The sequence below is a fragment of the Anas platyrhynchos genome, chromosome 7 (assembly GCF_047663525.1).
Source record: "Anas platyrhynchos isolate ZD024472 breed Pekin duck chromosome 7, IASCAAS_PekinDuck_T2T, whole genome shotgun sequence".
Taxonomy (NCBI): domain Eukaryota; kingdom Metazoa; phylum Chordata; class Aves; order Anseriformes; family Anatidae; genus Anas; species Anas platyrhynchos.
This window is the reverse complement of record NC_092593.1, coordinates 8,993,327-9,007,702: the sequence shown is the minus strand read 5'-3', so window position 1 is coordinate 9,007,702 and position 14,376 is coordinate 8,993,327. Positions and strand designations below refer to the sequence as shown.

Sequence of the window (14,376 nt, the reverse complement as noted above, 5' to 3'; positions counted from 1 at the left end):
GTCAATTTTGCAGATGGTATTTGGTAAAGTGATAAGGACTGGGAAAAATTTTGTAACTTGTTATTTTGCTCACCTCAGCCACAAGTCCTTTCCTCTCTAAGCGATTCTCAGGACACCAGGGAAAGATGAGAAAAGTTGCAAAGGAAGATGTAAAGTATTTCTACTATAAACAGATCACTATTTTCCACCTTTTTGTGTTTTGTATCCCTTAAACTTCTCAGCCCACAAAGCTCCAAACATTCAGATGGAAAGATATTTTGTATTTACTCTTAGCTCCATTATCTAGCTCCAACTCTTTAGCTGCATATTTATTTGCTTATTTAAGAACAATGAAACAGTTGGTAATATAAGATATCTTCTGAGCCTACACACTACCACTCTTGGCTGAGAGAAGAAACTATGAAAGCGCAGGCTGTGGCTTCTGAAAAGTACCAGTTGCTGAAAAGTTTCAGTGAATGAAACAAAGAATATTCATTGTTTTCATTGCACATTGCACTTTGACATGATAGCAACTCGCAATGCTGCAACTGTACAGAAAACTAAAGTAGATGGTCCTATACTTTCAGTAGAAGACTATCAGTTTTAGAGCTTGATTTTTTTCCTTCTTGGTGTTTTTTTTTTTTTTTAAATTCTTACTCTTTTATATAACATTTACTTTCTTTTCTGTTATTTACAATACCTGAATACCTGCAGCCTCTTCATTTTTTAAAATTCCCCCTTCTCTTTCTCAAAGTATACCCTGTTCCTGAGACACTGCAATGTGTTGCCATAGCAATCTTTGAGGAATGCTAAGCCTTTGCATTCACAGGACAAGACAGCAGTGGGGTAATTATCAAGAAAAAATAAATCCTTTTGAGACTTTCTTCAAGCGTCCATATTATAGGACTAGATTATTTCAGCCAAGTTGAAAGAAAAAGTGGGAGATTTCAATGCATTTGATGTGTGGACTGGAAAGTGACTATTCATTTGTGGCAGATGACCTACATGTATAATAGGAGTAGAGGAGGGTGAGAAATGGCTTCTTTGAAAGATTTCAAAATCACCTGGTCTGCTTTAACAGTGGCCACAGACCACACATTAAGTAACATAAGAAAAAGACAACTTCATTTCCTGCAGCCACAGGAACTGACATAAAATCATATCTTTGTCTATTTGGGCCCCCAAACATTAAACTTACTGCAGCTAGCCTGGGTTTGCTTGCTTTCACTCTTTCTTTAATAGCTGAGTCATTCAAGCTGTGATAAGATTCATAAATTCCTTTATTAAGTTCACAGAGTTGGTCTGGCAATTGTTGAAAAATTCAGAATTTAAAAGACCTTTTTATCTGCTTGTTTACCTTATTGCTTTTAGGTCTGAGTGTCTTTTAAAAAGGAATAATATGTTGTCTGATAATTATTCAGCTGGCATTTTAAAAGCAGCATTAATTAACAAAAAGAGACACAAATTACAAAGGAACAATATAAAGACAAAGCATGAGAAGGTAGCTGTGAAGCAGTCACATACTGTCTGCCAACCCTGACAAATTTTCACTAGTATTTAATTGTTCCAGGTGCTGCTCTAGGCTTTACTTGCAGTAGAAGTGTAAACAGCTTTCTTTGAGAAGCTCTGTCAGATTCTGCTTATTAGATAGCAAAGAGATATTTAGCACACAGAAGTCCTTTTCTCCTAATTATAAAAGCTGTTAAATAATGTAGATAGTTTTCTCTTTGCTGCTGGCTTACATTAGAACATTTGCTAGAATTACTAAAGGAAAGACCAACTAAATCCATGTCTATGTGAAGAACCTGGGAAAGAATTTGCTTGCTTTTTTGTTGTTCATCTGGCAAAATGAAATGGACCCAGAAATTAACAAAACAAAACAGCCTGTTTTTTTTCTGATTACAGTCATTGTCTTTCATTTCTGTAATTTTTCATTGTTGTGCCAACTTTCAAGGCTGGGCATCGTGAGCAAGCCAAGCTAGACCCTGCTTGTGGTGGGTAACTTTGTGGTGCTGGGAGAGGTTTCTCTTCTGTCAGATAGTCCTGTTTCATCAGTGAGTGACTGCAAAGGGAGAACGTAGATTTCAGCAGCAGTCATTTAGGCAAGACTGTTCATAGCCCTGACCCAGAAAATATTCCTTCTCTACTTCAGATAGGAGCTAACAACCCTCCCAGTCCCAGTGTCCTGCTGCAGCCCATGATTATGGTGTCTGTGTCTCTTATGTGCAAGGAAACAAACTTCACTGACCTTCTCTCATCCTGTTTGCTTGTTTCGGCTGTGAAAAACTTCAGATACCTTTGGAGAGCTCTTGACAGCACTGAGTAACTTGGTGACTGGAAAAGAGGCTGTGTTTCACCCAGTAACTTCCACTGAAATCATCCTGGCCACAGACTATGGGGATACGGGGTGGCAAGGCCACTTATGGGTTGTAAAGGACCCTAGGAGAGAAAGCAAGCTGGAATATAGCATCCCTCACAAAAAACTTAAATAAAATGCCTCAATCACAGCATTAAATGTAATATACCCAAGTTGGTATATGATCCCATCACACCAGTTGTCACCATTTTTCACTCGGGAAGTAGCGAAGCTCATTGCCATCACTCCTTGATGCATATCACCCCCTTAACGTCCATTACAGACTTTAAAAGATGCTGCAGAACAGGCTTAAAGTTATTCTTGAAACACAGCAATTTTGAGGGTAGCTCCTCGAAACTGCCGGGAGAAGGGCGTGCTTTTGGAGGCTGGGTGCGCGCCCTTCGTGAAGAAATTGTGCCCTGAACTTGCTGCGAGGCAGGAAAACGGGAGATGTTCCCGGTCCCTTTGAAAAAAATTCTTGGTTAAGTCCGCAGCCTAGAAATAATTCGGGTTCAGCACCGAAACCAGCACCAGCCTGCCCGGCGGGGGCGCCAAGTAGAACATGGCGGGCGGGGCTGTGAGGAGACCCCAGCCGCCTGAGGGGGCTGCGGGGAGAAGCAGGCGGGCGGCTCCGCTTAAAAACCGGCGAAGGCGGCGCCTCCGGGCCCCGGGGCGGCCTCTGGGGCGGGACAGGAGCTGCGGTGCCGCCTCCCCGTGCCTGCCCCTCGCCGCGGCCCCGCTGAGCCCCGCCGGCCGTAGCGGAGCTGCCCGCTATGGGAGCGGGGAGCCGAGGGAGCGGGCGGCCGCGGGTGCCCGCTGCTGCCGTCGGTGGCGGGTTGCGGGGGGCGACAGCACCCGGAGGGGGACCGCTGAGGGAGGGGGAGAGAGGTGCTGGGAGGGAAGAGGAGGGCAGGGAAGGGCTGAAATTCCGGGTATGGCGGAGTCCCTGAGTCCCTGCGCCCCCCGGGGCCAGTGTCAAGCCAACATGGGCACCAACGCCTCGTCGTCCAACATGGACGCCAACGCCTCCTCAGCTGCCTCCGCGCTGGTGGGTGGCAGCTCGTGGAGGGGCCGGGAGCCCTTCTCCATCTTCACCGTCCTCATCCTGACCTTGCTGGTGCTCCTGACCATCGCCACCTTCCTCTGGAACCTGCTGGTGCTGGCGACCATCCTGCGGGTGAAGGCTTTCCACCGGGTGCCCCACAACCTCGTGGCCTCCACGGCGGTGTCGGACGTGCTGGTGGCGGCCCTGGTGATGCCGCTGAGCTTGGTGAAGGAGCTGTCGGCCGGGCGGCGGTGGCGGCTGGGCCGGGAGCTGTGCCTCGTGTGGGTCTGCTTCGACGTGCTGTGCTGCACGGCCAGCATCTGGAACGTGACCGCCATCGCCCTGGACCGCTACTGGTCCATCACCCGCCACCTGGAGTACACGCTGCTCACTCGCCGCCGCATCTCCAACGTCATGATCGCACTCACCTGGGCACTCTCAGCTGCCATCTCCCTCGCCCCCCTCTTTGGCTGGGGGGAGAGCTACAGCCCCGAGCAGGAGCGCTGCCAGGTCAGCCAGGAGCCCTCCTACACCATCGTCTCCACCGGTGGGGCTTTCTACCTGCCCCTCTGCGTGGTCCTCTTCGTCTACTGGAAGATCTACAAGGCGGCCAAGTTTCGCATCGGGGGCCGCAAGAGGAACGCCGTGGTGCCCCTCCCTGAGGCTGCCCAGGTAAGGGTGAGGGATGGGGAGGAGACCCTGCACTGCCTCCCCCTGCTGCCTGTGCCCCTGCTTCACCTCTGCACCCATCGGTGGTTTCAGCATAGTGAGAGGACTGAGATGTCCCCCGGGGCTGTCATGAATTTAGCTCAGTTATGATCAGGACCTGAGCTGTAATTAGCCAGTCAAAAAGTGCTACTCTGCCCCAAGAGTTTTATTCTTGTTTTTTTCTTACATGTGTTGTGAGCATATGTGACAGGTGCATTCACTGCAAGTCTTGAGACCCCTTTAAAAATTGTCCCTTTAGTATGAATTTTCCGTTCCTTATTGTTTTGTTTTTCTCTTTATCTCTTTACAGTGTAGTCAGGGTAAACAAAGACATAAACAAATCCTTAGGTCACATACAGAATAAATGCATGCACATTTTTCTGCCAGTACAGACTTTATGTAGGATCTCTGCAGGATCTGTCAGTATCTGAAGGGATTTTAGTAAGCAGATTATATTCAACACTTTATTTATGTACTTGGGTTATTTTACCTTGTATAGTGGGAACATAGTGCTCGCTGCATAGTACCAGAGCAGGGTGTTCCTGGTAATCCTGCAAAGCCCTAGACCTGTGGGAGGTCTCGTTTGTTTCAGGGATATGACTAACTGAAGGGAAAGCTGCATCCCTGAGGAAGGATGGAGGAAGGCCCCTTGTGTCCCATTAAGTCAGAGTCTTTGCGTGGTGATGTTGTCACCCATGCCAAGTGTGCTCAGGAATGCTCACTGTGAGCTCTTCACTTTGTCACGTACCCATACTCTCGTTCTGAGCTGTGGAACTGATTTGTTGTGGTATTTTTGTGTTTGCATGTTGTACTTACAAAGTCCAGTCCTCTCCCAATAACAAAAGATGAGTATGTGGCTGTTAGATCTATATAATGAGACATGGAGCATTTTCTATTCAGCTGGGGCCAATCCTCACTCATCCACTAAATCCCTCTAAATTTGATTTTGAGTCATGGTAGGCAACATGTTATTATGGTCATAAATAAAAGTCTGGGGTTTCTAGCAAGAGATGACAGCCCTGGCAGTTATATGTGGTCATACTTGCATATTTGTGTCCTGATGTCTTGAAGATGTTTATAATATGAATTGATTTTTGAAGCTATCTTCTATACAAACAGAAAAAATGTTAGAAAAGATGGAACATCTCTTCTAGTGGCATCCTTTCTTTTCCTACAGCCTCCATCCTCTTGTTTGCACCACATTTCTTTCCAAGTTGTTCTAAGTGTGATGAATGTATTGCTTGGAGTTAATCTACAGTCTTTCCAAACACAAAAGCTAAGTATTTGTAGGGTTTTTACATGCTCTGTTTTACACACACACATGCTCATACGGGACTAATGGTAATCTAAAAGTACGGAAAGTTAATTGGGCTGAGGCATTATTGCTCAAGTTTTAGTCTCTATGTAGGCACTTTGTTGGCAAGGCAGTTTTACCACAGAAAAGTCTGGCTCCTAATTGTCACAGCTCTGTCAGCAAAGGCCCGTGCGTGGCCCAGCTCAGCTGGCAGGTAAGTGCTGTTTGCAGCAAGTGTCTGAGAGCTGGTTGAAGCTGTACTGACAAAAGTGTTCCTGTCAGTGGGAGCTGAATACCCATTTTTGAGGCGTTTGCCAGTATAGCTATTATTACAATCTCAGCAAGTGCTCAAGCCAGCAATTCTTCATCTTATATTTGCAGTGATTGACATTTAGTTCTTTTCTAAGAGTGCTTCTTGAATGTGCAGTTGGTGTATACTGCCGACCTTCCCCATCGTCCCATCAGCTTCGTTTGCTGACTTAAATAAAAAGACTTGTGATGCACATGCAAACCTTTACTCTGACACCCTGCTGCACACGTTCATTAAATTAACCTGCGGATTGAGGGAGCTGGCATTCAGGATGCATTTCTTCTCAGTTTCCTTTCTAAGTTAAGAGGCTGAGACTTACTGATTTTTATTCCAATCCCATTTAAGCACATAGGAGCAGGGTCTGTCATGCCCACTGAACAATAGCAGTTCCCCAGGGAATTCTGGAGAAGAATCTTAAGATACTTCACTACTGTTCCTTTGAAAAATAAAAATAAAAATAAAATAAAATATGTATATTTTTTAATGTGGTAAAAAAGATAACATTTCCAGGGGAAGTGCAAACCTAGTGAGGGGATCTGGATTTGCCTCTCCATATCTGGGAGTGATTTGGCTGTCAGCTTCAGCCCTTGCCCTCTCTCTGATGGGGCTAATTCTGTTCCACTTCCCCTGTAATGCCCAACAGCTTACTTTATTTTTCCATTTATTTCTCCCCTAATGTCTCTACGCTCTCTCCTGTCTGTCACCATTCTTTTTCTGAATAAAATATTATGATGATACAGGGATGTTTTTAAACACAGCTTTTCTGCCAACAGAGCCAGGTGCTGAAGTGGTTTGTACATGGATATAAGCACGCGGAGAGGGGACGATCCTCTCCAAGCTGAGGGGTGGCATACCAAGGGTATGTTTCTGTGCTCTTACAAAATAGCTATTTTGAGTCACTTTGTGGTTAAAATTTTACTGAGTTTTCAAAAAAACACTTTAGAAAGTATTTGGAAAAAAATGAGAGAGATGGACATGAGGCAGCTGAGGTGCTTCTAGTTTTAATACAATACAGTATAGTGCTGTGCTCTTCCCCCTTTGAAAATGAGAACTTTTTTCTTAATTTTTCTTGAAACAAACAAAGAATTGGGAGCTAAAGTGGGCTGGTGCTTTCATAACTATTTGTTTACTTATGAAATTCCATAAAATGAATTAAAGTGACTTCTACAGTCAATACTGATGTGAATGAACCTTGTGTGAAAAAAGCAGTGACACACTGTCACTGACAGCTATACTCTGTCCTACCTGGTTGACAGTTGGTAATAATTCTCCCTGTAAACAGTCCAATTGAAATAAATGAGACAATTTGAAAGACAGCAGAAGCTGCTGGATAATGCACTTTCAAATCAATTGAGTCACCTGTAGCATCAGTTTTGCAAAAACAAGGATGGCAGAATCTGCAAGTCAGGGTTGCTTAAATTTAAAAATTACAGGGCCAGGATTAAATTTCAGTGTAAGGAGTTAGAAATTAAGTTCTGGTGATGTGTTGTTGTTGTCTTCCCAAAGCTTATCAGTTTTGCAGGAGTCCTTCCCACGGCTTCGATGGGATGTGAGCAAGGTCCTGGTGCTTGAGAAGCTGCAGCGTTGTTTTGCACCCTGGCCAGTCCAGCCACTGCAGCCCACGGAGACGGTCAGGACAATGCAGGAGTGAGAGAAGGTGATGTCCTGAGGGTGTCACAGGACATCAGTTTCTTATTTCTGCCTCTGTCTGTACAAGTAGGAGAGACGGGACAGAAAACAAGAGGAGCTTTGCAGAAGAGGTGTGGCAGATGTCTGGTAGGAAAAAGATAGGGCAGGAAGCAAAGTGGAGTAGCTGGGATTTTCCTGGGAGACACACAGCTATTCCTGCTTGACGGCAGAAAAAAAATCCTATGAGAGAAAGCAGGCATTCTTCTCCCTATCAAATGTGCTATTTATAATATTGGTGGAGCATCCAAAAAAGTGTACACATTCTTGTGTTTTGATCTTTTGTTGTGCATTGTAGTTTCTTGTGCTCTTGTTCAAAGAGCAAGAAGTACACCAAAGCTGCACTGAGGCAGTAATATCTTGTTCTGTGCTGAACCACCGCGAAACAGGCAAAACTCTGAATTTGTGGTAATAAGCTAGACTTAATTGGTGTATATCGGGACCATCATGGTGGTTCTGAAGTTCCAAAAGGATTCTTTACTGTTTAAATCAGAGGTTCTTGCAGACCCTCAAAGTGCAGTACAAACACACATGGTACCTGCCACGAAGGACCAGTAATAACAGTCATTAAAGCTATAAGGAACATCTTAAATCAAGAGATTTCCCCAGAAGCTCCTTGGTGGCGTGTTCTTTACAACACTGCTGGGAACACAGGAACTGACTGTGTGTTTTCGCAAAGAGCTGCGTGTGCCCATTTTGCTGCAGTGAGGGACAAACACCAGCAGTGGCACCGAGCTGGAGCTGCTGATGAATGTGCAGAACGAATTCTGAAACCCAAACCAACCTCCTTTTGGCCACGATTCCTTTGTGTCTTTAGTGTAGAAGGAGAATGCGTACTCAAGAGCTCATTTCCTTCCTTGAAATCTCTTTATGGCACTCACTGGAAAGTGGCCCTCTCTTTGCTTCTCAGAGCCTGTTGTCCTGGAAATAGCTGATTTCACAAACTCAGAAGCTAATTCTGGCCTCAGAGCAGCAGTGCTTTCATGCCAGCTATTTTTCCTGACTCGCAGCTGTGGGAGCGGAGTCTGGGTGGAGGGGAGGAAGCCTGTGCCCAAGGCATAGTGGGCTGCCAGCTGCTGAGTGAGAGGGGTGCTCAGCACCCTGCAGAGGTGCTCACATCTGAGCAACATCCCTGCTATGAACTAAGGTGTACTCTGTGGCAACCTGTTCCCCTGCCACAGCCCGTTGGCTACTGATCATCAATAGGCCCAAAATGGGGTGAAAGGTTTTATACTGGGCTTTCTCTCTGTTCCATATGGCACAGAGATAATGGTCAAGTACTGTGACTTACGTTAGGAATTGGAGTCATGCAAAGCCTCCAGGATTGGCACTGGAAACCGCAGATTTGCTGTAGTCAGAGCTGTGTTTTGTTCAGGAAACAACTGGCAAGGCTGAAAAGCAGCTATATAATCTCTGTAGCCTGTGCCCTTGTTCAGGTAATGCCAAATCGCAATGGATTATCCTATGCCTGCATGAGGGGGATCCTTTAGTGTGGTTCCCGTGCCAGCTCCGTGTACCGCAACAGCGTTTGCCTACAGCAGACTGCTTTACCTTCCACGTACTCCGCGTGGGTTGGCTTATAGCAAACAGCCTAGACAACACGCTCCTGGGGACTGGGACTTGCAGTGAGGAGAAGCTTGCACCAACTGGGACAGGAAGATGAATCAGGTCTGCAGCACATCAGACAGAGAGCAATAAAAAACAAAAGACTTGAAATGATTGTGAAAGGCTGGGATTTCCCCACTTTGCAATACGCTGGGCACCGACAGGCACACAGAGGTGAGCTTTCTGCAGCCTCCAAGGTTCAAACATGTAATTCCTGTTGCAGGCACTGGCTGAAGGGCCTCACTGAGCAGGGATGCTCGTTACATTTTCAGTAACTTTTTGTGTTATTAAATCCTTTCAAAAGATTTCTTACGGAAGATTGAGGCAATATATCTCCAGACTGCCAGGGATATTTACCCAATTTACTTATTTAACAGAAGGCTCTATGAGAGAGCCCATTCTTTTTCCTAAGGCAACAGACTGCTCTATTGCAACATTGTTCCAAAGTCCCAAGCAGAACTAGTTAAAAAAAAAAAAAAAAAAAAAACCTGAAAATGTACCTATGAAAACAGAGAAAGTGGAAATTATGTAAATATAAGGGAACTGCTGTCCTGTAATTTATAAAAAATACCATAATCTGTTTTCACTTGCTGTTTAGTATCCAGATATCTGATCTAACAAGCAGAGGAGCTTGCAGAAATTCCTCTGTTTCAGTAGGAGCTGGATCAGAGTATAATAAAATAAGTTAAATCAAATTTCTCCCAAATTAAATAAAGGGATAGACAAACCTCTGCTAGTAAACTCCGCAGTTCAGCCACAAACCTTCTAAAATCTGAAGTAGCGAGAAGAAAAGGCTCTGGTTTGATGATGGGATGCTGTGAACTCTGTCTTCTGAGTAAGGGTTGAAGGTTAAATATGGTACCAAACCGTGCCCTGTGCTAGCAACATGGTCCTTTGTGTGGCCCTCCCCAAGCAGCGTAGCTCTGCAGCTATTTCTCAGGGCTAAGAGGTGATCCTTTCAGGGCTGCTTGTCACAAATCTGCCCTGGTGTCATCCATCCATCCCTTTTTACAGAGCGTGATTAAAGATGTGCGGAGCAAGTCCTTCTGCAGACAAACGATGTGATCGTTGCTATGTGAGGGGTGTCCCATTTTAATTGTCAGGACAGATGTGATTTTCATTTCCTTCCATTATTTGCCTGCGCCCATAATCTGCCGCTCTTGCATTCTGCAGCCACGTCTCGTGTCGGAGGGCGACGACAGGGATATCCATCTTGAAGAGTGATTGCCCAGCCCTCGCCAGCGCTTCCCCCTCCGAGTCGCTCTGCCCATGCTAATAGCAGCCCTCCAGCCCTTACGAAGCTTGCACAGAGGCAGCCCGTGCATGTGGAACATGTGGCTGATTGAACACGGGGCCACCTTTGGAGCCGGGTGAAGTTCTTGCCATTATGGGCATGTAGGCAACTTCTGGGGCCTCACGTTGCATCCTTGAACTGTTCATGGTATTGCTCTGTCCTTATAACTGTAGTGCCCAGAAGAGCTTTGAGCTCACAGGCACACAGATGGTCTGTGTACCGTCAGCTCCATTTTCTGGGCAGGCTCCTGCATGCTGGTCACCTGTGCTTAGAAGCTGATGGCCAGTCCCACCACCCCTTGGAGCTCTGTGCCGGGCTCACTGCACAGACGGTGTCTGGACCTTAATGAGAGAGGAGGAGGCAGGAGGCACCTGGGGGAACTGACGTTTCCCCTCTCTTCTGTACTTCAGGGGGAGCTGGAGCACGGACAGATTTTTTTTTGGGTGTGCTCTGTTCCTTCTGAAGAACAAGTAAGTGGTGTTGCCATCCTCCAGCACCTCCCAGGGATGGGGTTTTGAGCTCTGCCTCCAGGCAGTTAGTTTGAAGAAAATGAGTTTATCTTGTAGTTGATACAAGCCATGGAATGAAATTCATTTACAGTTCAGGCCTGAGAAACCCTAAAGATCATGTAACACCACAGGACAGCCTAGTTTAGGGCTCTGCAGGAGGTACTTCCCTTTGTTAGGCGACCTTAACAACTTGATTTCCCAGTAGGTATCGAGGCATCCAGTAAGATAAACTGCAAAATAACGTCTGCAACACACGCGGCATCGGTGACTCCTTGCTGACCTTGGTTTGTCAGTCACTCTCAGCAGCTTTTCCAACATAATGAGAAATCTGGTACTTTTGGCACTCAGGGATATTTTCTTTCTTTTAACGTGGAAGGAATGAGTTGCGGCCTTTTGTGGTAGGTGCACAGATGTCGTACTGTCATTTAAAAATAATACTTCGCTCAAACAAATCGTCTTGGTAAGAATCCGTGTTTGCTTTTGTTTTGAGGTGAAGGAAGCTTCGCAAGAACCACAGATGGTGTTTACAGCTCGTCATGCAGCTATCACTTTCCAGACAGATGGAGAAACATGGAGGGAACAGAAAGAGAAAAAGGCAGCTTTGATGGTTGGCATCTTAATTGGAGTTTTTGTGCTGTGCTGGATCCCTTTTTTCATCACAGAATTAATAAGTCCCCTCTGTTCCTGCAACATCCCACCCGTCTGGAAAAGCATCTTTCTTTGGCTTGGCTACTCCAATTCTTTCTTTAATCCTCTCATTTATACAGCATTTAACAAAAATTACAACAATGCCTTCAAGAACCTTTTTGTAAAGCAGAGATAAAAGGGGACACGGAGGAGAAAGTGATTCCTTTATTGCATAATGCAGAGATTTCTCGAAGGAGATGTGCCTGTGATATATGCAGTTTTCAAGCACAAGAGCTACTTAAGGGGATTTAGCAACAGTGAAGGAGCTGGAAGATTGTTGGATAGAAACCTACCGACAGTTTGCAGTTCCCATTTGGAAATACATATATGCTGCCCCAGGGTTTGGCAAAGAAAGAAGCAGTGAACATCTCCCTTCTTTTCTTTGAAGCAATGTGTGCTCAAGTCTACAAGCAGAGCGCTGGTTGTGTCTAATACCGTGACTGCCAAAGCCAACCAGAGTGATCCCAGCCAGGCAAACACAGGAGCCGTCCTGCAGCCTGCTCATCTTAGCAAAGGCACTGAGGGGACTGCGAAGGGAGCAACACTGAAATGTTGGAGATGCGGGCAGGCTGCTGGCTTCGTTCTCGAGATTTGTTTGGAAAGGAGGGAATAAATATGCTGCGTTCAACCCAAAGCTTAGTCTATGTGAAATTAAGAAGGGTGACTAAGCAGCCCCAAACCACACCCTAGCATAACTGAAGGGCTGCGTTCTCTTGCAAGCAGCAGCTCTCAGCTGGAAGTCCTGATGAAGTAAAGGTCAATTATGTCCCCTGGGGTTACATGAAGGTTTAGGGCCAAGTGTAATGCTGGTCAGAGGTAGGTGACAAACTAGAAATGTTTGTGCTGCCCGGAGTCCTTGCACTGTAAGTGTTGTACTCATCAACCTAACCACATCAATTCCCCTATTTGTAATTTTTTAATCAACTTTCTCCTCCTATGAGATAGGTATTGATGCCATCAGATCCAAATGACTCCAAAAAAAAAATCCTAACTGGCTTAGAATCAAGCCTTAAATTGTTTGCCCAACATTTAATTTCCCCATCCCAACAATAAGAAAAGGATAAGAAACAGATACCCATGCATACTGCTCAATCTGTCTCTCCATAGTTGTCGCTCTAATGGGTTTTACTCCCTCCCCTTTCCTGAGGGAGGATGCCAACAGTGTTTCTGAATATTTCTAGCATGGCAGCTCTACATTGCAACAGAGTCCCAGCAGCAAGTTAGATAGCTGCTCAGCTTCATAACTGCCAACTTAAATAAGCCTTTCCCTTGTGAATCTCATTTTGCCCGCAAAAGGAAGAGCTGGTGTTCAAACTAAAGGTTTGGAGGCTTTACCATGGCTTGACATCTGGAACTTGAGACAGCACTATGAGGCCAGAAGATTACCGTGCAATTCTTGTCTGCTCGCACTGATGCTGTTGCAAAGGCTGGTGATGCAGCAGGGCTGTCTCAGCTAGCTTGAGAACTGATAGTAGCAGGGCTACTGATGAAGCATGCACTGGAACTCCCCACCTTGTCAAAAATTCATTTAGCTTCCTTAAGAGCTGAATTTTAGGCTTTATAGTTTCAATGTGAGTTCTCAGGATAGCTTGTTTTGTGCTCTGCCCACCCAAGCATCTGTGACAGCAGTGACTTGCTACACGGTGACGTGCTGCCACTGAGAGCAACCTGGCTCCATATCCAGAGATGAGAAACATTTCACTACAGTGCACTTTTAGAAAGCTCTTAAAATCAGCTTCCCACACTGGCTCTGTACACGTCTATATTTAGAAGAGAAGCAACACATATTCAGGATGTGAAATCCTGGATTTCAATCACATAGAAGCTGGGTTGGGGGGGTGGTAGTAGGAGAACTGTGCTGCTCAGGGTCAAGGCTGAGCCTGCTGCCTCCTGTTTGATGGCAGAGCAGGTGCTGCCAGCCCCTGACCACCCACACAGTAAGCTCCAGGTTTCACCCATGGATTTACGTACCAAACCCAGTAACCTGGTGCAGCAGGAGCATCTCTTGGATAGTCATCAACCTTGATTAAAAAAGCTGGAACGGTGCATAATTTTCTACCTCCCTTGGTACTTTATTTCCGTGATTAATTACTCTCACTACTAAAACTTGGAACTTTATTCTAATTGAAAAAAAGAGGAAAGTAGAATGAAGCATGGAGGCATTCCTCCTTCTGGCAGTTCACACATTAGAGTTCAGATCTGACATTACCGCTGTGCTGTTACCCTTAGCTTCAAGACAGACCAAAGAATATATGGAAAATACAACTCCCATGTGCATTACAGTAAACGATACAGGATCGTGAATATACGACTAGAGAGAAGAAAAAAGAAAAAGCTGTTCTGAAAAGTAAGCATTTGACAGTGCTCCAACATTGGGTCATTTATTTCCCCAAATACTAGTTGCCCATTTGGAATACACCAGTTTTCTCTGCCCATACTGAATCTGTTCCTAGAACTCAGTGGGACTATTGCTCAGCAGAAAGTTTGTTGCTGCAACCTGCAGCAAGGCTCTGAACCCTGCAGTGCTACATAAATTAAGGTCTCAGGTTTTTTGTGCTCTTGGAATCAATCCACAGATTGTGCAGAAATCCAAAAGCTTCAGAAGAGCTTCAGAAGATGAAAAAGTGCAGCAAATGAGAAAATGAGCATTTTTAAACGAAAACATAACCACTTAAGAACCATCCTCCTGTCTTTGAGAATTCCACTTAAGAGTTACCTCCTGATACTGCCTTTCACTTTGAAAAATAGCTGTCATCATTTCAGTGGAATCCAAAATTAATTTGTTTGGTTCTGTTTAGCAGGATTGTCATATTTATAGTGCTAGAGCATCATGGATACTGTTCCCAAAAATCACCTTCCCACGAGTATTCATAGCATGATGTACACTTGCTCCTCCACAGTAG

General features: G+C 45.3%; 1 protein-coding gene and 1 long non-coding RNA gene across 3 annotated transcripts; one reads left to right on the top strand and one right to left on the bottom strand.

Moving 5' to 3' along the window:
* Nucleotides 1-1,241: 1,241 nt before the first annotated feature.
* Nucleotides 1,242-2,818, bottom strand: LOC119717419 (uncharacterized). The gene is made up of 3 exons (XR_011810534.1): nt 2,505-2,818; nt 2,228-2,418; nt 1,242-2,041 (listed from the first exon to the last, which is right to left on the bottom strand). It is a non-coding gene; the product is annotated as an uncharacterized lncRNA (long non-coding RNA).
* Nucleotides 2,818-11,756, top strand: LOC101795278 (5-hydroxytryptamine receptor 5A). 2 transcript variants are annotated; one of them, XM_072040681.1, is made up of 2 exons: nt 2,818-4,052; nt 10,157-10,336. In XM_072040681.1, the coding sequence occupies exons 1-2, from the start codon at nt 2,898-2,900 to the stop codon at nt 10,205-10,207; spliced, it is 1,206 nt and encodes a 401-aa protein (XP_071896782.1). In that variant the 5' UTR covers nt 2,818-2,897; the 3' UTR covers nt 10,208-10,336. The 2 variants fall into 2 exon arrangements, with proteins under 2 accessions (XP_071896782.1, XP_038038076.2); XM_038182148.2 differs by lacking the exon at nt 10,157-10,336 and adding an exon at nt 11,277-11,756 and having other exon boundaries at nt 2,820-4,052.
* Nucleotides 11,757-14,376: the final 2,620 nt, after the last annotated feature.